The sequence below is a fragment of the Lepisma saccharinum genome, chromosome 11 (genome assembly GCF_977018435.1).
Source record: "Lepisma saccharinum chromosome 11, izLepSacc3.1, whole genome shotgun sequence".
NCBI lineage: Eukaryota > Metazoa > Arthropoda > Insecta > Zygentoma > Lepismatidae > Lepisma > Lepisma saccharinum.
In genome coordinates this window covers 11,162,810-11,186,991 of record NC_139239.1, presented here as the reverse complement: position 1 = coordinate 11,186,991, position 24,182 = coordinate 11,162,810, and the positions used below count along the sequence as shown (strand labels likewise).

Sequence of the window (24,182 nt, the reverse complement as noted above, 5' to 3'; positions counted from 1 at the left end):
TCCTTTTTTGTTTCGGCCAAAAACTGTTTTAGGGCGCACCCCCCCCCCTCAAATGTCAAAATGAGGACAAATTGAAGTGGGCATTTGACCCCTGTGTCCACCTCTGATTTCCATGAAACTTGGCAGGTGTATAGAGGGGCTCAAAGGAAGAAATACGTGTTTCTTGTTTCGGCTAAAAAAACTGTTTTAGGGAAACAAAACTCGCCTCAAATGTCAAGATGAAGACAAATTGACGTGGGGATCTGACCTCTGTGTCCCCCTCCGATTTTCATGAAATTTGGCAGGTGTATAGATGGGCCCTATGCCCCCTGTTTCTTCCTATGTCATATTTACGTGGTTTCGGGGTCAGATCCCCACTTCAATTTCTCCTCATTTTGACATTTGAGGGGGGGGGTTGCCGGTTTTTTAGCTGAAACACAAAAACACGTATTTCTTCCTTTGGGCCCCTCTATACACCTGCCAAGTTTCATAGAAATCGGAGTGGGACACAGGGGTCAGATCCCCGCGTCAGTTTGTCTTCATCTTGACATTTGAGGGGGGTTTCGCCCCCTAAAACAGTTTTTTTTTAAAGCTGAAACACAAAACATGTATTTCATCCTTTGGGCTCCCTCTATACACCTGCCAAGTTTCATGGATTGATTGATTGATGGATTGATTTAGTTTATTTTACTTCGCGTTTTGTGCCTCTTGGCTAATTTGCGAAGATGGGGATGAGTGATGAAATGATGAAATGGATGAAAATGGACATTCACAAACAACCATACCCGACCGGGATTCGAACCCGGGACCCTTGGCGTCGCAGCGCGATGTGCTAACCACTCGGCCACAGGGTCGGGCCAAGTTTCATGGAAATCGGAGTGGGACACTTAGATAACCTCCCTTGTAAGTTGTTCTTACTTCTCTCCTTGTTAATTTATAATGCAGTACAGAAAATAAATTGCGAGCAAGAAAATTTTCAGATCCAAACTGAAAACGGTATTGATTTAATATGACGGAAAAAATTCTCATGGAGCGCCATGGCATTGTTTTTAACAATTTCTTTCATTTACACCGTTCGGCGTCCAGGGCCAACTCCCGCTTACGCTCTGAACTTGACAAGACTGCGAGAAAAACAAACATTGCGAGCGAAACGAGCAAGAAAACTTTACGAAATGTATTTTTCTTTGTATAAAATTTGATATCGTGGGGCTAATTGCAGCTCTGTGGCCCCCCTCCCTGCAGGTGCTCTTGGCCGTCTGGAAGAATTCTGCTAGTCTTGCTTTCCTTTACTTCCATGTTTGACCCCCTAACATTGATTTCCGTCCAAGGTTGGGGGGGCAATGCACTCTGCCCCATGTGATTGCGCCACTCCACCTCCTTTACCCGTAGTTGCTTTGAACTTTCATCGGTTTCAAAATATTTCATTTTCTTTAAGAATAATATCGTATAATAACGGCGATAAGATTCCCATTTCCTAAATTTCTGGGTAAAAATATAATAATATAAGGGCATGGATGTCTGGAAGAGGGGCAAGGATGGCCACATCTCCCCTTTAGAAATTTAATGTTCACCTAAAAGTATATTTTCACACTAATAATTTGATTTCAGTCATAGAAATTTACATTAATTATTATAATGGGGATGCAGGAATGCAACAATTTCAAATTCGAGGGGTGTTTTTGAGGGGCAACACTATAATCGGCGTAATATGCCTCATGGAAAAATACCTTGCTTGTCCCTCCGTAGAAAAAAATCTGCGGACGGTCCATGATTAGGGAGGGCATTTGCCCCCCTGCCCCTCCCCCCGGTGCGCACGCCTATGCCTGTGAGTCCCGGTTCATGAGATAGAATTGGCTTCGAATTTAGATATAGATGATCCAAAGATAGGCAACACTGTATAGAAATCGAAAGAAGAAGCAGTTACAGTATGATAAAACTGTTGAAGATCCACAAGAACGGTACAAAGTTAGTTTTTATTACCAAGTGCGAGACGATTATTTTAGCTCTAAATAAGATACGAGCAGCTTAAACATCATAGTGACATTTCAATTTCTTTTATGATATTAGTAAGCATAAAGACATGTCATCTGCTCTTTTGTCTGAAAAGTAGCCGGAATGTTAACACATGAAGGCTACTGAAATAATAGATGAACTAAATAAAAGTGCTTTCGGCTATAATAAAACAATTACACCAAAGGAGACCTTAAACTGATAAAGGGTCATGATTTTGCACCTAATGCGAGTGTAGAACTTCGAATTTATTAACTTTGTCATTGTCGGTAACTGTGGCAAGTGGCAAACAAAGTTTCATTTTGGAAATTAAGGCTAATAAAAACACTATCTTCGGTTAATCATGTCTGAAACACACTTGTTTCCATTTTATGCAAGATAGCATTATACGAAAGAGAATATTACATTCAGACCTTAGATCACAAATGCGGGAGATCCGGGAATATTACATGTAATGCTTTTAAAAATCCAATCTACATCATGGACCTACAACGGTAAACATATGAAGTCAAGCCTTCATTTCTTTCCCAATACTTGTTACATTTAAGATACGTTTAAGCAGTAGCGTACGCAGGATTTCATCAAGGGGAGTGTTATTTCGAAAACTTTCTACAAATTCAATTTACCATTGTTTTATTATACTTTAATTAATAATAATAATATTAAATTAATTAATAATTCTTATAATTAATTAATTAATTAATTAGTTTAATTACTACTAATGCAGCTGCTATTTATGAAAGAAATAGAACAAAATTACATTTCTTTTGTTTCAAAATAATTGTCTAGTCAACAGTTATTTGTAAATGATAAGTGACACATTTTAAGTGTGAAGAAAATCCATAAAAACAAGCAAATATATTAAATTTATTGAAATAATCGAAATATGAAACTCATTCAAGGAGCCGCGCTGGTCTAGTCTGACAACTTCGTGGGATATCCGGGTTCGATTCCCGGAATTGGTTGGAATTTATCCACTCCGCACCCAGCCTCATAACAATGGGTACCTGAGAGCAACCTTGGGGGATGAAGGCTGCCGGAGCATGGTGCTGATCACATCACCTGCAAAATAGTTCGAGATCGAGAATCTTTGGGGCCCACCGTGTGCTTCATGGCACTGTGCTATATGCACGGGGGAATTTACATTACCTTTACCTATGGAACTCGCCCAGGATGATGATGAACCGCAAGAATACATGTTGCTTAATTCCACTGAGTCTATGTTTTCGTTGAAAAGTAAGTTTATAGACATTCCAACACATTTATCACTTCTAGGTGATTCACGAAGCACTTCTTCAACATTATTTAATGATGTTGATGTAGACTCAGCATCACTTGAAGAGTTCACAAGGGGATGTGAAATCAGTACCGGGAAGAACGTTTGCAATAAGGACGAAGCAAGGAATTTTCACAATTCTCGCGAGAGTCACTGCGCGACTTTTTGCAAAAAATATTGCAAAATTGAACTTTGCGGCCGCTTAGATTGTGTTTGGAATGTTGTGTTTTTCTTCATGCTGCATGGGAATAATAATTCAAATTATTATTATTATTATTATTATTATTACTGTCGCAGATCTTTGACTGTGATAAATTAGCCATTTTTAATTTTTTCTACGTACAGCATTTTCCATAATATTTCAAAAGCTCAAGGGGGGGTTTAAACCCGGTAACCCCCCCTTTGCGTACGCCACTGCGTTTAAGAGAGAGAGAGTTTTCATAAAATATAATAATAATATAAAATTCGTGTTTTTTAAAATGTAACTGTCGAGCGAGATATCATTTTGTGCTAAATAGCATTGAAATAGCCGCAGTGGCTCAGTCGGTGGGCGGCCCCTGTGGCGGAGTGGTTAGCACATCGCGCTACGACGCCAGGGGTCCCGGGTTCGATTCCCGGCTCGGCCATGGATGTTTGTGATTGTCTGTCCTGAAAAGTCCTGAAATTGAAATATGAATGAAATGATATGAGTGAATGAAGTGTGATGGGGGAAGCTTCCGCATAGGGGCTTTCCTTTAAAAAAAAAAAAAAAAAAAAAAAAGTCGGTAACGCGTCTGACTACCATGCTAAAGGTCCCGGGTTCGATCCCCGGCCGGTTCAATTCCGGGAACTTTTTTAACGATGGAAGCGGCCCCGGCGCCCACCCAGCGTCGAATAACATGGGTACCTGGGGGAAACCCTGGGGCATAAAGGCGGTCAGGGGCGTGATGCTGATCACATCACCCCCACTCACGACCGGATCAAGAAAGTGTGGGGCGTTACCCCACACCACCTATACGCCTTCATGGCGTGGTGCTGTGCACAGGGGAGCACTTTACCTTTTTTTAATAGCATTGAAATAGCGTAACAAGTCTCAATATTTATTTTATAGTTTGATGTTTCTACTTAGGAATATATCGATTTTTCAATTTCCCGTTGTTGCGGAATGACGGGGGCGTTAGAAAGGGAGTTCCATCTGCTGCCACTGCCCAGGGCGGCAAAATTACTAGCGCTGGCCCTGGTCCGTGACCAACCGACGCACACTGGAGCGGATTCAGGGCGGAAGCGTCTTTAAGAAAAATGCATGTAATCAAATGTAATGCCCCCGGTGGGCAAACTTTCACTTAATTATACGTATCTTCGCGATTAACCTAAAGTGACAAAAAAGGAGAGGTAAAATTTTTAAAATGCATCTTTCTCAATGACGCTTCCTCTTCGCCTCGATTCTGTCCCAGTAGCAGTCCAGTATTAGGGCTTGAAACACGGTTGTTCTGACTGATGACGCGTTAATGTAGCTTGGTCAGCATGTGTAAATTGCATTATGGATGAGGTACCCTTTGACTTGTTCAACAGACGTGAGAACTGACAAGTTTTAAACTTCCTTAAATAACAGTTCTTAAGTGGTCAAGGTCGACAGCAGATTTCGAATTCTAACCTCCCAAATATATATCTTTTTATTTTACTGTTGTTTTGTGCCAATTTTCTAGCTCTGTAGATTAATCGCGACGGTGAGGATAAATTGATAAAGAACAAGTCCGTGCAATGAAATATCAATGCCTCTTCGGCATTTGAACCTATAGGATTTTAGCGATAAATGACTGCTTTTTTAAATTTTAATTGCTTTTCGTGATATTGCCACTAGTAGCCCATATTTAGACCACAATTTTGAAAGACATCATTTTACCATTTTTTGGAAATTGCTTTTTAGTAAAAAAAAAAAATGGAGACCTTCTATACTTTAGCATGCTATTACATGTATACATGTATACATTTCATATATATGCATTTTAAAGGCAGGTGCTCGATATATTATTTTTTTTCCTCCGAAAATGACAGCATAAAAAGGGGGCCTATATTTAGACCTTTTCCTCTACTATTACTACTACCACAAATAATAATATAATAATAATGTCATTATTGTTGTTGTTATTATTATTGTTATTGGTACGTTTATCCTGGTACTTGCCCCCCCCGACAAAAATTGGTGGTTGCGCCACTGATTGTGTTCAGCATAATCACTCATGGGCGGCCTTTTGGAATAAATAAATATATCCTACTTCCCCTTCCTACCGGCGCAAACTCCTGTGCATCCACCTCCCACGTGGTGGGATGGGGTAGAGTCGAGCATGCTTCCTTACGGGCCGAGTTGAACCGATTGGAAGGGAAGGTGCACGGAGACTTTTGGTCGAAGGTTCTTATGCTTGTGGTCGCTCGTTTACTTCATCTCTTCTTCACCATTTTTTTCCTGTCAGTTTCTTCTTTGTTCTTTCTCTCTATCGATCTTCTGCTACTTCATTCCTTCTCTCTCTTTCTCGTTTTCCATTCTTTTCTTCTCTCTCTCTCTCTCTCTCTCTCTCGCTGCTGTATTTCTCTCTTTCGCTCTCTTTGTCTGTCTCTCTGCGTGCACGCGCGTGTGTGTTGTCTTGCTTCTTTAATTTTCTTTCTTTATCGTAGATTTCTCTTCTCTTTCCTTTTCTCCCTCTCTGTTTGACACTTATATTTCTCTTACTTTCTCTCATACTCTACCGTTTCTTTTATATCTCTTTTCTCTATCTTCCTTGAAACACATGGCACATAAACGTGATATCCAGTGGCGCAGGAACGGGGAGTACAGGGGTACATTGTACACCCCCAAATTTTTGAAGGGGGTACTGTACCCCCATAATCCATAAATCGAGTTGTACCCCCTGTAACCCACCCCCTTTTTTGGTAATTTGACAGCAGACGCAAGGTGCTACTGTTAAAATAACCTATTTTCAATTCGCCCAATAAGAAAAGTGCATATTGTTTATAACTTATGAGCATTATCTTCCTTACCACAAAAATTAAATCCATTGCAAACTTATTCTGCTGCATTGTGCTTGCTACTAGTTAGTTCATTGACATGTGTTCTTGGAAGCCTCTTTAAGGAGATGAAAATTGTTTAAAATGTGTGTGGAACGATGGAACCATATTTGCTCTCAGAAAATCACGCTGCAGACGAATGCTCTTTTGCGTAAGGGAGGTACACTTTTCTAAAGAAGTGGTCGCATCGATTCGAAGATAAGATACAAATCTTCATCAGAAGAGTATATGACTGACTCCATTTTCTTTGAATGTTTAAAATGTAATTTTCCGAAACGAAATATTTACATGAACGAGACAAGGCAGGACAGACCAACTTGGGGGTACAATGTACTCCTGTACCTCACTCATATTTTTCATAACTTTGTTAGATGGTGTACGGAAAACTATACTTATACCTATATTTTAAGATTTTTTTTTGAAAATAGAGTCCCGATTAGCCTATTTGAGCATGAAGTGAATCTAGAATAAGTTTTAATAACTTCCGAGTGGAAACCGAAACAAAAATAAGCACAAACATGAACGAAAAGGAACTCACCACACAGGAGACGAGATGAGGCTGTGATAATTCTCCACTCATCGCATCGCAATTTCATTCCTAGCTGAAATGACATTTTTCCTAGACATTTAAACAGGGTGCATTTTGTGACTTTATCAGGTGGGGACTTATTTTTACCTATGTATTAGGGGTATACTTATAATGAAGTAAAATGTTAAATCTTTGTATCATTTAAAACATACTCTGGACGTTAAATGTTAAAATCGTCTTATGCAAGCACTCGTCCTATCCACATTAGACTATTGCGCTCCAGTGTACAGTAATATATCCTAGGACCTAAACTATAAACTTAAAAAAATTCAGATGTTCTCGTAGAACATCAGCCGAACATAATATCCGCAAGAAGCACAATCTAAAAATCCCCAAACATAAAACCGCCACATATAACAAGTCCTTCATTGTTACAGGGATCAGGGAATGGAACAAACTGCCTGCACCATTGACTAACATTATTTGTCATCAAAGTTTTAAGAAAAATCTGAAGAACTTACTATTGTCCCAACAACTTCATTAACCTTTATATGTTAACAATTGCACCTGCACTTATACATCATATAATGCATACCTAACCTACCCTCCTCCCCCCGCACACACATTGAACTACGGAAGACTTATTACTTATCTTTACTCCACAGTATATATACTAATCTATTCAATGTACGTGTATTATTTTATCATTGTATAATCTTTTATTATCTTTATTGTATTATCATGATCATTATGTGTTTTTTTTAATTCATTTATTGTATCTTTGACAAGGGTTGGTTGTAAGAACGGCCTATGAGGCTGAAACACGCCTGCTTAAATAAAGACCATTCTATTCTATTCTATTCTATCTACATATCTTAAAGATGCAGCTCTCGATTTTGACATTTCCCTGGAAAATTCTCTGCGAGCATCCGTGTAAGAACCGCTCAAAATGTTGTGGTTTGCTAATAAATGATCGTGCGTTTATGCAGTCACACGCGCGCGCACACACACACACACACACACACACACACATTTATTTCGTTAAAATATAACTAGATACGTTACTCGTAAATGATTTTCAACAAAATCAGAGTGTGTATGAAGTGTGCAAAACATCATTATTTTTAAAACAGACTCAAGAAGTTTATTATTTTTTATTCTCACCTATGAAAAGGTGCGTGTGCGACGTACCGTTGCGTACCGCCAGAGAAAAGTACTGTATATATGTGTGTGTGTGGGTGTGTGGGTGTGTGGGTGTGTGGGTGTGTGGGTGTGTGTGTGTGTGTGTGTGTATGTGTGTTTATGAGCGCGTGTGTGTGTGTGTGTGTGCATGAATTAGCCTACTATTTTTGGCTAAGTATGTTTCTGTGTGTGTGTGTGTGTGTGTGTGTGTTTTGTATTAATGTTCCTGGGAATATTGTGAGAGGGGATAGCCATGTATATCTTTTTTTTCCAGCGAAGCCAAACGAATGGGGGCTATCACCCCACCAACCCTTCCTGGGAACTCCATTATAACAACAGTCGTTAAGATGTAATAAATCATAAACAAAGAGTTTATTGCTTTGATTTTATAAAATTCCACAAAATATTTGCTTACAATCAACAATACTTTTATGCAAAGAAATTTAATAATACATTTTACTCCATTTGGTTGTTTGTGTCATATATGACATCAGAAGAAGACTTCAGGGCAATACCCAGGTCCGCTTGCTGGTTGTGCAGGAATTCCACGTTTCACCATTCTGCATCGATGTTCTTCCAGTCGAGGCACTGCCAAGTTGGAATCTGTTGTTGCGTTTGCAGCCGACCACAACTTCTCTGCGGTAGCACTTGCCCTGGGCCATACTCGCTGGTGAATGTTGGTAGAATCCACTACTTCACCCCACATGCATGCTTCTCCGCCCATGATCAGATTCTTCTGTTCCTCGGTACCGTCGAAGTCCTGAGGATCGCACTGATAGAATTTTATCCAGTCACCACCAGACTCCAAATAATCCAAGTACCAGCATGAGGACAGCAGAGTACGGAAGCCTCCAGCCGTCACCTGAGTAAGAAGCATGGAATTAGATACTTTGTTTCACATTTATGTTATTTGTGTTTCCTAGGAATGTCCTTTGAGGAGACTCGTTCTCAACAACAATTCCAAGTTCAGCTCTGCATATCAAAACAACAGAGATATTTCGAGTCATTATCATCGGGAATCATTGCTAACATATAATACGGCCACCCAACTGCGAATATATCACTAGTGTAGTGCTCATCAAAGTCTACACATAATTTATTTACTCTATCTAATTACAATTTCCACATGATTAAAGAAGGAGTCCCGGGTTCGATACCCGGTGGAGGCACATAGTGGTTCCCACTTTAAACTGTACGTCCAGTCCCGATTAGCCTTACTCTGCATAAAGTGGACTTAAAACACCAAATCAACCAACCACATGATTAAAGTAATGAACTGAAATTTCTGTTTCTACAAATATTAATGTCTCTACAATTAAGTTTTTAGATAATTGCATTTTGATTTGATTTGATTCTTGTTATTTAACGTCGCTTTCCTGCCACTTTTCATTAATCGCGACGATGAGGATGAGTGACGATATGATAAAATTGATGCAGGGACAATTTATAAGAATTTGCTTAACCGGGGAAGGGGGGGGGATAGCGTCCCCCACATTGCTCCCACTCACCGCGTCTGCCCTTTCTGAGAAAACTCCTGCGGGCGGCCTTGGCTAATTAGTGCAATGAAGCTTAATTACTTTACATTTTACTAAGTTTCAAACCATTTAAGTCCTTTCTTCATTCAGCATGGCATCGCGCCAACTTGAGAAGGATCACTTATCTTGTCCGTTCACACTCTGAACTGTCTGCAACTGAACTAATTTTAACACATTCCTGACGAGTGCATTACGCATAAGTGGATTATATTGCAACGAACAAAAATGTTCGGAAGTTTGGAAGAAATACGTTAATCAGGACTACAATACTACATTACTACACTCTTAAATAAGTCGAAAACAGAAATTCAATCTGGGATTTGTTGGTTACAGAGCAGTAACATTAACTGATGGACACAAAGCGAGAACATTCTAGGTAAATACTTCCCATGTTTGTGGCAGTTTCGCATGAGGAAATGACTTCTGAAGTTTATCCCGCTTCTTGTAATCACTGTTAATTCATGTAACGTAGAATCTCTTCACTTTCACACTAATGCTATATATAATCTTATTACCAAAGGGTCCTGGGTTCGTTTCCTAGTGAAGACATTTTATTGTAAAATAGTTCGGAAGATTTCACTTTGAGGTTCATTCCCGATTAGTTTATCTGACCACAAATTGGACATAAAACGATCCCTTGCAAGTCTTTATGTGAATATTTTACACACACAGCGAGACATGAGGTTGTACTGATATCTAGAAAAATATGCACATTATATTTCCAGTTTTACATCGTATCATATGCTTACAGCATATCCTATGAAAAAACAGATCCGTATAGTGTGCATATGATTTTTCCGTTTTATGAGCATGTAGAAGTTGGAGAAAATGATTGAACATTCAGGAGCGTTTACTACATTTTGCACAAGATTTTTCGAAGTTGCAAAAAATATTGACATAACAATAACAAACAAATATTTACATAAAGTTCAAAGTCAACTCACAGTATTAAGTTCCACTTGATGGTCACCCTTCCATACATGAACAACTGTATCATCCTGGAGGCTGACATTATTGTCAAACACCTCTTGCCATACTATATAACTGGAGTTGAAACCCTCCACAATTCTCAACAAATTATGAATGTAGTAATCTTCTAGCATGGAATAGTCTGTTATGTTATTTGCCTGCATAAAATCGGTGATGCCTGGATTGCTCTCCCTTTAAATAGAACCAAGATATTAGTAGTGAAAATTGTTTCACCTTCATAAATAGGGAAAAAAATAGATGCTTCAAACATACTATATAAATTCGTAGACGAAATTATTGAGGGACAGGGACGAGAATACTTCTGTGGGGCATAGTCACATAATCAACAATACGTTTGTGTACAGAAATACTCCTAATGCACAAATGTGTATTTGGGCTAAGAGGGCTTTCCTTATCTAATTTTATTATTTGCAGGAAGGGGGCGGACACCGGCTAATGCCCATTCCCTTACCTTATCTGACATCACTGACTCAACAAGTTTTAGTACCTCTGCATACCAATTTATTTCATAGAGAAATTCTAGTTCTAGAAACTACTGAATGACGTAGAAAAAAGGCAAGTCATTATAGCGAAGTCATAAATTCGAAGTTTTGTGACTGGCACCAAGCGGAGGCACCGAACAAGGTACAAGAGCGCCAAATGATATTCTCGCCTCGGTCTTAGAAATCAGTAACTACGACATAAAAGGTTGTTCATTGGAATTTCAAAATATAATACATGTTTGTACTCGTTCTTACGTTCTTTACATCATATCATAAATTTCCTGTCGCTACGATTATCTAAATTTGTAGAAATTTGCTAGTAAAGCAAAGACTAAATTCACTGTAGTCACCCAGATGGAATGGGCGCACTCAGTGAGGAGTATGATGTGAGTAGTTATGTAATCAACAGGAAATTGGGTCAGATGAGTTGAATGTTTCCCAGGAAACGGATGACTCATTTGCATCATAGGAACTTTTTTTTCATATTTGCAACAAGGAAGTTTATGTTCAAGTAAACCAAGTACGTAAATGTCAAACACGTGGTCTCTCCCTTCTCTACAATTTTCTTAACGATGCTTGTTCATGTCATCCATGGAATGTTAAGCATCCTACTAGCTGTTGAACTTAGCACCACACTGCACACTGGAAATTATTCTCACTACTCCCTTTTTAAGTGACAGATTAACTTATTTTGCCTATAAGATCGTGTGCTATTTTTCGCTACTGATTTCTGTACTACGAGGGTAAGTAAAAAATTATCTACACTTTTGCCACAACTTTTCTCAGGTTGGCCATACTGCCTTCAGCGCTTGTGTGCTATAAGGTTGTACTTTTGTGGTCATGTGGCTTAGGTTTGATCTTAATCGCTCCATTTTTCGTTCATTTGTTACAGATTAAACATGGTCGTTCCACTGGCAGTGTGCATCAAGGAAGAACAGCGATCAGTGATCCGATTTCTCTGGTCTGAAGATGTGTGAGGTACTGGAATTCATCACAGTCTTTCAGCACAATACAGGGACAGCGCTTTACCACGTAGAATTGTGTATAAGTTGATCGAGAGGTTTAAAAATGGCTGGAGAAGCGTAAAACACGAAGCGTAGGATGCCCATCAACCTCCACCACTGATGGGAAGATTCAACAAACTTGAGAGATGATTCTGATGAACCGATGGTCACCCATCATCCAAAGAGATTATTCTGACATCATCAGATGTACTGAAAGCCTAGCCTGCGATGAATTTCAGTCCATGACACACCTTCAGAGCAGAGAAATCGGATCACTGATCGCTGTTCTTCCTAGGTGCACACTACCAGTGGAGCAGCCATGTTTAATCTGTAACAAATGAAAGAAAAACGGAGCGATTAAGATCAAACCTCGGCCACATGACCACAAAAGTACAACCTTATAGCACACAAGTGCTGAAGGCAGTGTGGCCAACCTGAGAAAAGTTGTGGCAAAAGTGTAGATAATTTTTGACTTCCCCTCGTATATGAAGGTAGTTATTCAGAACAAATCTTCAACTAGGTGGTAAATTTTGATGAGTCCACGCGTTACTCGACAAAGGTTAGACGTTAGATAGATTCCTGACAGTGCCGGATCTATAAATTTTGGGCCCTCCCGCAAAATATTACTAAGTTACTATATAAAACACACGTACAATTGCAAAAGGAAATGTCAAAGCTTTTGCTGTTTTTCAGTTTGTGTGTGTGGGGGTGGGTGGGTGGATGAGTGGGTGTGCGCACGCCCGCTAGAAAGATTTTATTTATATTATTTAGCGTCGCTTTCTGTCACTAATCGCGAAGCTTACGATGAGAGATGAAATTGATAGATAAAGAAACACTTACAAAGAACAGCCATGCCCAATCGGGGATTCAAGACACTGGACCCCGTATATATGATTTTGCAAAATGTATCTATGTATGAGAAGCATAATACAATTCTGCCAATCTCTCCTGAGTATATCTCCGTGGGCCGTGGCAGTTTTTATCACAGTGCGCACAGATGAAACTTTTGATAAGTCACTTTTGTAAAGAGACCATTCAGCCGAGAATGATGGACTAATACATGTTTCATAATATCTCTGTAATTGCTGTCCTTTTGCTATCAGTTTGTCATGCGTTGGGTTCGGTTAGGTTTGATGACCCTCAAGTGTATAGTAATTAATCATATCCACGGGATTTTCTTCCCTTGCTCCGCTGTGTTGGAATGTTAGTAAGGCCCGTTGCACCTCGTAACTCATATGTACGCATACAGTACAATCTCAACTAGCAATCCCACATCACACAGATAGGGAAGAGAAAAACTCATGGTTAAAATTAAATTAATACTCAGTTTGCGGTATGGAGCATTCAACAGAAGTTATTAACCTAAAACTACGACATCTTAGCCAATTTAAAATTAATAACAAATCCTTTCACCTTACAATATTCAGGTGGTCTTTTCTGATCTGCTCTGCTGTGTTGGGCAATTAATTTACTGTATGTTTATTGTTTTACATACACATATTTGAATATGTAAACGGCATTCGATGTATACTGTAGATTCGGCACTGATTCCTGAGTATGGCATGGAAATAACATTCTGTGTGTTCCTTCATTTCCATAACTCACTGTTCATCGTTGTCGCGTTTAACTAAGAGATGTATACAGGATCAACATAAAATACCACAAGTTCAAATACATGGCAAATATGGCGGTCTACAATGCTCTGTGCTTGATAGAAACAAGTTGCGGTACTGAGAAACGAGAACGAGTAATCTAGTAAGAAGGGCATGCAGTTTGGTATCAAGTTCAGCGTTTACTACAGAGTTTTAGTAGAAAATACGCAAAGTAATTAACTAAACATGATAAGAATAGTTACTCGTTCGTGGCTCATAAAGTTTTTTTTCAGGAACAATACAGAGACGAGATGGGAATGAACGAAGTCCATCTCGTTCTCGGTCTCGTCTCAATATTTAATATCCATTCACGTTCTGTTCGATTTCGTCAGTCGAAATAAGAAAAACATAAAAATGTATTTTAAAAAATACTTATAAAAGTAAGGTAGCACGTATCTTCCAGCACATTAAACAACTTATCTTATCACAGACAGTCACCCTCTTAAAGTCCTGTGCTCCTTTCAAATTTCAAAGATTCTCCTCTCAATTTTTGGTAGTGTTTCTCCATTGCTCTAAACTTGGCATCTTTCTGGTTATTCAGGCTTTTTTGGGGGGAGGGGAGTGGTCTGTATATGGGTTAATATAATCCCCATTTTATTCTCCTAGAAATTACTTCCAATCAGTTTATTTTGAAGCTTAGTAAATGAGAAATGTGCTAGAAAGTAATGGAACAGTTAAGATGCTCACCAGCAATCAAAGGGTACTTCGTCTCCTCCCAAATGAATATATTGGTCCGGGAAGAGTTCCACAGCCTCCTCAAAGAATCCCTGCAAGAAATCGTAGTTGGAGTTCTTCGATGGGTCAATTGGTCCAAGTCGTCCGTCCGGTTCTTCTCCACTATAGCACACAGTTAACAAGCCCTCCTGCCCAGGCCCCCAAGATGTTGTGTGACCTAAATAATCGAAAGATTAATATTCAAATACGGCACATAGATACTGAAAGAAAAACAATAGTGGCAACACTGGTGTGTTTATAATTTTCTCTTCAATGAAATATATTGATTAGCATCTGATATGCATGGTTTCAAATTGCTGTGGTCAGTGCTCGAAGTGGAAATTCATAGCAGGGCGGATGCTTTGTCCAATTGGGGAATACATGGGGGAAGGTTTTATGGATTAACATGGAGACAGTGCACTAGGTGAGGAGATATCTATGCAAATTGTCCTAACTGAGGGATAGCACCTCTCGCGTACCCCCACCCCCCACTTCGAGCACTTAATGTGATCATTAAACGACCAATAAGCTTTTAGAAAGTTGGAAAAATACCTGGAGTGTCGAATTCTACCAATACTCGAATTCCTCTTTGGCGACCATATTCGATGACCTCCCGCATGTCATCTCGGGTGTACACGTAAGTTGGATAATGAAAAGAACCCAGTTCACTGAAACAAAAATAAGTGAATTAAAATACATTAGCAGCGGATTCCTTCGCAAAATGAATTTTCTTTTCTTTTTACCATTATACATAAACGTAGCACCTGTTAAATCAATCCGTGCAACCAACTTATAAGATCTCGTGGAACTCGAGCTCAGTCATTCCCTATTATTATTGTAATTAATATTTTCAGTTGGTGAGCCAGTGCTCGCTCACCTTTACTTTAAAATTAAATCAAGCACCTAAGTTTAACAAAACAAAGATTTATGTAATATAAACTTTGAAGAATTTCTGTTATGCTACGGCCTTCTGTAAATTAATTACTAAGTGATTGTTATTATCAAACTATTTCATAATCATTGTGTCTCCAATTTGATTTAACTCTACCTTTAATTTTTGTGTGATGCTGATCACATCACCCCCACTCACGACCGGATCAAGAAAGTGTGGGGCGTTACCCCTACACCCCCTATACGCCTTCATGGCGTGGTGCTATGCACAGGGGAACACTTTACCTTTTTTTTACCTAAGTGTACAAAAATGAATAAATACCATTAAGATGTATCAACTTACCACAGTGCGGGATACCTTGCACTTTCGTAAGGAAAGCTTTGGTCGTCCACAATATGCCAGTGCAAGACGTTCAGCTTATTAATTTCCATTGCGTCCAACGTCTCCAAGATGGTATGCATTGGGAGAAAATGGCGAGATGTGTCGATCATAAGACCACGGTGCGAAAAGCGAGGAAAATCCATTATAGATGTCGCATTTATCTGCAACTAGAAGGTAATATAAAGTTCATTTTATGTAAGTCCTAATAAAAATCTGAGATTAATAAAACTGTTATATATTGTTTACACGTGCCTTCTATCTGCATTAGTAAATGTCATCTTTATGTCAATTTGTTGCTAAAATATAATGATTTTTGTTCATTAATACGCTAGCGCAAAGGGGGAGCAGGGATAGGAGCCCCCACCGATAGTTTACTCCCTTACACCCCCTAGCAAACAATAAAGGTAGATAAATAAATGCTCCTTTAGCTCAAATATGCATCTTTGTAGGTGTATATGAAATGCAGTTTTTGGAAGTAACATTTAGTTTTTAGAAATCCTAACTCTATTACTTTTAAAAGTAAGTAACTGTAACTCTCTCGTACATTACTTTTTGCAATAGAAGTAACGTTGTCAACAGATAATACTTTACAACACTAAAATTGTTAACTTGAAAATTTGTAACGTGGGGAAAGGTTTTGTAGATTCAGTTTCTAACTATGTGTCTTCTCTGGATGTTAAGGTGAAAGGATTTTAGTGACTGCCTGAGGCAAGTAAGTGTCTTATCTGGATGTTAAGGTGAAATTATTTCAATGATACTGCCTAAGGCAAGTATGTTAGGCTTCGTTGCTTTCAAATTTAGAACATCCACGCTTTATTGTAATTCGTCATTTGTAATTGCGCGCGAAGGCTTCAGTGTTTTGAGTGGATTGCTGCATTCATTTGGAACATGGTAGTCGAACTACAAAGAAGTTATTGTTTAAGATATACTTTATTCAAATATAGACCTTGTTCTATCATTTATTTTATTAAATAGTATAAATATTTGAAGATTAAGTCGTCATTACAATTAACCATCATTGTAAAAGTAACTAATAGTTACTTTTCAATTGCCAGTTACTTCTTGAACCCAGTAACTGTAACTCAGTTCTTTTATAAAATAATTTTCTGAACAATGATTAAATGTTACGGTCCCTCACAAAGTATTCCCGACCCCTCCCCTTCATATGGTGGAACAGTGTGAACGCCCTGTCAAATCAGAGGTTCAGGTTCGAATCCTGAATAATGCGTCACAAATTCATTTCCTTGTTGTGATTAACCTAGAAATGTAGGGAAGTAACGTTAAACTACCAAAAATAATGAGAATACAAATATTAAATGTGGTGTTGGAAGTGTAAAGGGGAAAGAGTTAAAGCTTACAGTTTTTACCAAGCACGTCCAAAAGTATAAGTATGTATTGCTAAGATTTATAACCAGAACTTATAATTCTAGAAGAACAAGATCCATTCAGCTCACTGACGTCACAAAACATTAACAGCTGTATTCTTGGGAACTAGGCCATGCTTCATGCATGTTAATTTGATCGATGAAGGTGATTTGTTCCATGATAACTGATAACACGAGAAAATGTCAGCAGTTTTCTTGCAAAGTTACCTTACAGGTTCCATTACATATAATGAAAGACCTTGTAGTAATTTGTTATATGAGTAGTTTGTGACATGTGTTCCTGTCACAATGTTGCTTGTACAACTGCTAATAAACTTTAGGCATGTGGATTTCTCACAATACGATCTGTCGCTTGGTGGAAAAAAGAAAAAATGTTAATGTTCTTTACCTAATCTTGTCATTTTTCAGGAGCTTTTCAATTTTTTGGAGAAAATTTAGAATATGTCTGCAGTGATCACTTTATTACAGGGAAGTAAAATCACTGAAAGATCGATTTTCTCTTTCTGTTTTAGGGATAAGATAAAGCAAAAATATTGCTTGTCTTAACAAAAAAAAAAAAAGGTGGTCTAAGGGCCGTGTATAGTCAGTTAAGCTACATATTACTTTCTCGATGAACACATGAAACGAAGGAACAACAAAACAAACATATTTTCCCGCATTTTAACCTAATATCCTTACATCTCGCACTTTTTCTCTTGAAACGTAATTGTAGGCATCCAAAGATTTATATGCTTTAAGCGTCTGCCTTGTTTGGGTAACAGTACTTTCAAATATGTATGTATAAATATCGCCAAACATAACAGCAGGCTGCAAAACTGATGTCATCCTGGAATTATCCCATATTACTTCTTAGTTGTTCATCCAGTGAATCTAAAACCCCTCTACTTGATGCAATATCTCTTCTCTTCCTCGTCATGAGGTGTTTTTATGTTATCCATTTCATCTGACACAAAAATCCACAAAAAAGCCACATTTACGAACTTGAAATACCCGCCTACAGTAATGTTTGGACCTAACCGGAAGTTGCTGTGCTAAAGTTCCACAATCGATTGTGCGATTCGATTTGTCTTTGTTTACTCTTGGATAGCCCCTGTAATTTGAATTTTTAGGTATATTATTAACCATGTACTGTTGTTAATATCAATATTACCTCCCAGTTTCTTTATACAAAAGAGAAAAGAAAACATTAAAGTTACGAATCAAATCGCTTACCGCAACGCCATCATCGGCTACTGTCAAAAGCTGAACGAATGTTTCAAGCCCTCGCATGATGCCCCAAACTGTTTGACTAGTCAGGTAGCCTTCTCCAGGAAGATCAGGGGTGTCGATTCTAAGTTCATCTAGTGATAGAAAGTATTTAAATTGAATATAGTACAGTAATTAAAAGTTAAATTAAATATTATGGTGTACATTTTATGTTTCATGAAAAAATAAAAGTGAATAAGTGACGTCCTTAAAGTAACTTCATTTACAGTGGCTCTAGTTTAAGATCACATTTTATTTCAACGAGATTGTGATAATATAAATTAATAACAGCTAAACATTGAACGACAAAGAATTCAAACTTATTTTATTCAGGAAACATGCATATATCACTGTCATATTTGAAGTATTTCTTATATTTCTTGATTCACAAATTCATCATGTTACAATACAACAATATGACGAACAGCGCTAGGAGTAGAAATTGTTAGGTGGGGATCTTTTCTCGAGTCTTTATTGATTGATTTAGTTTATTTTACTTTCGCTTTTCTGTCACTTTTAGCTAATCGCGAAGATGAGGCTGAGTGATTATATGATGAAACTGATGAAGGGACACTCACAAAGAAAATCAACGCCCAGGCCGGGATTCGAACCCGGGATTCCTGCCTTTGTAGCGCGCTGTAATAACAACTCCACAGATGTCGGCATTCGAGCCTTGAGTCTAGCTAAGGAGTTGCATCTCTTAAGAATTTCTTTCAGAGCATTCACGTCACGTGAATATTTGTGCGGCAGATTCGCGTGAAATCTCTACACTCAGAGAACTAAATGCATCATATCGATTGATGCACCAGAATGCATCGATTGATGCACTAAAGTGTGTTTTATGGCTTCTTCAAAGAGTCAGATTCACATTTGATGCATTTGGGTGCATTTTTGTATGTCGTGAAAGAAACACCAAAGTTCATCATTTGTTTCAAGTGAGGATTTCTCTCAGTCGAGATGCACCTCAATGCATCAGTTGATGCGTTTTGATGCACCTTGATGAGTTTTGATGCACCTTCCTGCATCTTCTTTGATGATGCGCTTAAACGTTTCGTCTGAGCTACATAAACTCTGTAGGAGTGCATCAAGGAAAATCAACTGATGCATTGAAGTGCATCTCGACTGAAAGAAATCCTCGCTTGAATCAAATGATGCACTTCGGTGTTTCTTTCACGACATACAAAAATGCACCCAAATGCATCAAATGTGAATCTGATTCTTCGAAAAAAGTCATAAATAACACTTTAGTGCATCAATCGATGCATTCTGGTGCATCAATCGATATGATGTATTTAGTTCTCTGAGTGTAGAAGGAATTCTAAGCGATATAATTTTTCATATTTTGGAAAATCGTAGCGGATTTTTGATAGGAAAAGAAATTACGAAAACTGCTTCACTGGCGTAGGCAAAAGATCCAGCGCAACCATAACATGATGACAATGGGACAGTAGGGAGATGATTTGCTTAAATGTTCATAGCTTGGGGGTTAGCATCCGCCCGCATCCCTCCTCACTTTTATCACCGACGATGAACATTACGTACTATTAGCCTAACATTTGTAAGGTAGCCGAAAACTGCTTATACAAAAGTAAAAGAAGAACGAAAGTTGGAAGAAAAAAATAAAATGCTGACGTGAAGAAAGGGGTTGGTGTTTCTGCTGTTATAATTTATATAAATTATGCAATTATGAGGGTTGATCAGAAGGCAGCAATATTCACAAATCAAGTCTGTGCGTATGCACACATTATATAATTGGAAAAAATATAGTAACTTTATCAGATATAATATGAGGTACAGAGGCGACAATAGGACTCGAGATCAAATAAAGTAAAATAAATCAAATAAAATGCCGTCTTATTGGATTAAAAATAGTTGAGAAAATAATCTGTTTCAAATATTTTGGTGGGATGGTAAATAAACGAAAGATGCTAACAGAAATTAGAAGATATTTTGAATGATCAATTAGTAAATAAGCAATGAATAACCTTCATTTACTTTGATTACAAATGGGTATTGTAAAAGTTATCTACGTATGATTATCATCAAATAAATTTAGATAATTTCAGGACTCTCTGAAACAAGACTCCTGGCCACACCTCTTTACTGCTGGTAAACAGCAACGCTCTTGATAAATGATAAGGTCTAATACCCTTACATACACATTTCTTCCATGTCTGGTGAGGGCATGTCTTCGCATTCTGCCATAAGCCTGATGTCCAAAGTGTCCAGGTAGCCATCGAAAGCCTTGTCTTTCTTCCATGATTTGTAATTGCCGGTGTTTCTGCTTCTCTTGGTTGAGTCAGATATCAACAGAAAGTAACGTCTTAACGCTGACTCCAGAAGATCACAATTGTTCTCGGATACCTAAAACAAGTTGTAATTATTCACTAGTAAATATAATAAATTGCGCGCGGCAGTGAAGGTTAAAAGTATAAACTCATTTGAGAGTTTATTGTTTTAAATCCACTTTATGCACAAATAGGCTAAACAACTATGTGCCTCCACCGGGTATCGAATCCGGGACCCCTTGATTTCAAGGCTACGTCATTTGAGACTAATGCTTAATCGTGTTATTCATCCTAATATTTTCCCCTTCTCTTCCACCCCTATCTCTACTATCTACCTTGAAATAAATCACACATAATTCCTCCACTACATACATGTAACTTAAAAAGCACCAACAAACTACTCACCGTGAATTGGAAAATGGATGGTCGTACGATCATATAACCATCATAATTTTCCTTCTTCTGTGGTAGTGGCCACGCTTCTCCTTTGGTTGCTTGAACGGCCTGGCCAACACTGGCCAGGTCAGTCAAGCAACTTAATAACAACGCAATACTTGCAACGTGCAGCATATTGATCCAAGCAGGTAGCAGCGCCAAGTATTTAACAGCACTAATCGAATGAAATGCCTCTGGTTAGCTTTTCAGGTTTGGCAGTTTTATCACATGATTTGAAAACAAAATACCGGTTTTATCTTGTGAGAAAAAGACTGTTGTGCTACTTTTGACAGGTGCGTGCACACACACACAGTAGCAATACAGACGAAAGCTACTGTGACTCACCCTTGCATTGTTTGTTGTTACTGTTGCTAAGCGATTAATACTTTCTACTTGGATCGATATTTAATATATATATATATATTACTTATTGACTAAAAAGTTTTCCTTGTGCTAAAAACAACTATTGCACAATAGATGGACAATAACATGCCGATTATTGATATTTTTCTATCACAATGTATTCACTACTTCACACAAAATTATCCCCTCTTTAGTTAGATGAAATCGGTAAACACTGAGCCATGTCATCATCATCTCCCCTATACCCTGTAGCTTCAAGGTCACGGAAACTCTCTGTTAGTTTCTTAGTTGATATGTAAATAAATAGGGGAGGGGGAGAAAAAAATTCACATTCATTCCCTTCCATATTTATTTGGACTTGCCTTTGGGCAATTACAGAGCTTGAGAAGAAAACAAAAAGGCAACAGAACAATCATAAAATTTGAATTAGTCATAATAAAAGCGTCAGTTTATACACATATTTTTACTATTTGAAAATATATTTGTATTTATACTTTCGTTATTTAGCGTCACCCATGACCAGGCCGGGATTTGAACCCGGAACTTCGAAGGCGAGATCGAAAGTTGACCACTTAACGCAATCGGTCACCGACCCTGCTATCAAATATATGTACTTATTTTATAACCTTTGTAACTTATTGTAGATATTAGTGTACAAATGCTGATAAATAATTTTCATGCAAAGAATAAACAATTTTAAAAAGAAATTGCTGATTGATATCACGAAACTTGTTTATAGCAACATATCAATTAATCTGTAAGTGTAACGGACTATGTATTTAAAATAGCTCTGTTAATTTGCTTGAGAATCTTTTGGTTGTCAAATGACTTGTACATTCATTTGTTGGGTAAAGTTCAATTGAATAGAAGTCTTTATTAGCAACTGATATCAAATTGTATCCGATGATTTTCCAGTTCGATACGATATCGATACAGTCTGTTCAGTTACAAAATTTTGTTCATTGGATTGGTAAAGATTTACTTTTTAATGATATATTTCATATCCCAACTAGGTACTTGAACTTAGAGATTCAGTGCAGAAGAAAGTAGAAAAAATACTTCAAAGAGAAAACTTGGCACAATGCTTACTTTGGCACTGTAGCAAGATAAAATACTACCGAGTCAAGTAGTTTGATTTGCACTTCGCAGACGTCACAAAACCTCAGAATACAATTGATTTAATTTTAAAAGTTCAAGTTACAGGTCATTCGTTCATGATACGACAAGGTCAAAGTACAGATATCAACTTGTTTTGTCAAAACTTGATGTTTCAACAGGGAAAAAGGCACAATATTACACACCCCACACATCACATGTGTGAATCTATTTTTATGTGTAAAAAAATTCGTTTATCGAATATGTGATATTCTACCGGAAATCGGATAAGATCGTTGCAATCTTAAGCCCTTCTTATCTGTTAAAGATTAAGACTTAAAAATAGATTAGTATACCGAACGTGGTCTTCGAAAACATTCTAGAATTCAATAAAGCCTATTACGCACTATGATATATATATATCCCCCACTGCTAAAATGGAGTCACACATCAAACATACATGTGTGTGTGTGTGTGTGTGTGTGTCTGTGTGTCTGTCTGTGTGTATGTATGTATGTATGTGTGTGCGTGTGTGTGTGTGTGTAGAAATTTTATTTCAAAATAATAATAATAATTAATGGACTTGGTAGCGATAGTACATTTCTTTTTGAGATCTATATATAATTAATATATTATAATTAATTATATAATGATATTTATATATAATATAATTATATCATAATATACATCAATATTAAATGTAATAATGTCAAGATAAAACTCTCTTTCTTCAATTTGTAATTTGCAATAATACCTTTATACATACAAAATACATACATACATACTTTATATAAAATTATACATCGAAGTCACAAATCAATCGTATTCGTGTTTGTCTCCTGGTTAAAAGAAAAAGGTAAAGGATGGGTGCAGAAACCTTAATATCCTCCTTTACATGGATAACTCACCGTGAACTGGAAAATAGATGGCCGCACGATCAAATACCCATCGTAGTTCTCTCGAGTCTGCGGTGCAGGCCATGGTTCGCCTTTCGAGTGAGGGACAATCGGCGCTCCGATGAAGGCGCTAACGCTGACAAGCAGACCGCACAATAACAGAACGCTGCACGCTGCGGAAGGCATGGTTATCACAGCTGCCTGTGGAGGACGTTTGACAGGAACTGAGCCAATTGCTCTTGCTGGCAAGACTCCAACTGAAGTTTCTCGAGTACTTTTACAGCTCAAGTACGTATTTTGGAAGTCTGATACTATTGTGAGAAGATAGCTAGCTAGCTTTGCTCGAGAGGTTAGTTTGCGTTGCCATTGTCCAAGTAGATTAACATCTGATATTTTGATATTTTTTTGTCGCATCATCTACCATCTATCGCGGGTTTTTTCATAGTGTTGCTATCTGCACTGAGCAACAAGATCTAACATACGTCTGCACTGACACTTGACAAATGTCAAGAACCATGTTAGCACTTCGGTATTCCACTGACCAGGGGTGGGACGCGTACAGGGACGGCGCTACAGGGGAGCTAGGGGGGCTCGAGCCCCCAAAAATAGGTCTCAACCCCCTCTGTAGTCCCCCTAGATTTTTATAGTACGGTAGATGCATTTTGACCGATATGAAAATTTTAAAAAATTACATTTTCTACTATAAAACTCATTGGCGCAAGTAAAATATTCAAGTACATTTTCTAGTTTGGTTAGATCGCAAGTATACTTTATTACGATGTGTTCTATAAAATAAAAGGGGGTAGG

At 38.0% G+C, this 24,182-nt stretch overlaps 2 protein-coding genes across 3 annotated transcripts in view; one reads left to right on the top strand and one right to left on the bottom strand.

Annotated features, from left to right (window-relative positions):
* Positions 1–8,379: 8,379 nt before the first annotated feature.
* LOC145994624 (beta-hexosaminidase subunit alpha-like) lies at positions 8,380–23,804 on the bottom strand. Of its 2 annotated transcripts, none has more exons than XM_083130699.1 (8): positions 23,388–23,804; positions 20,458–20,662; positions 18,266–18,393; positions 15,630–15,835; positions 14,948–15,063; positions 14,369–14,573; positions 10,498–10,714; positions 8,380–8,880 (listed from the first exon to the last, which is right to left on the bottom strand). In XM_083130699.1, the coding sequence occupies exons 1-8, from the start codon at positions 23,790–23,792 to the stop codon at positions 8,509–8,511; spliced, it is 1,854 nt and encodes a 617-aa protein (XP_082986825.1). In that variant the 5' UTR covers positions 23,793–23,804; the 3' UTR covers positions 8,380–8,508. The 2 variants fall into 2 exon arrangements, with proteins under 2 accessions (XP_082986825.1, XP_082986826.1); XM_083130700.1 differs by lacking the exon at positions 23,388–23,804 and adding an exon at positions 20,992–21,264.
* LOC145994625 (beta-hexosaminidase subunit beta-like) overlaps positions 23,595–24,182 on the top strand; it is a 27,194-nt gene continuing 26,606 nt past the window's right edge. Inside the window, exon 1 of the mRNA XM_083130701.1 lies at positions 23,595–23,663. The gene's annotated coding sequence lies outside the window, so the exon portion shown is untranslated. The remainder of the gene's footprint in view (positions 23,664–24,182) is intronic.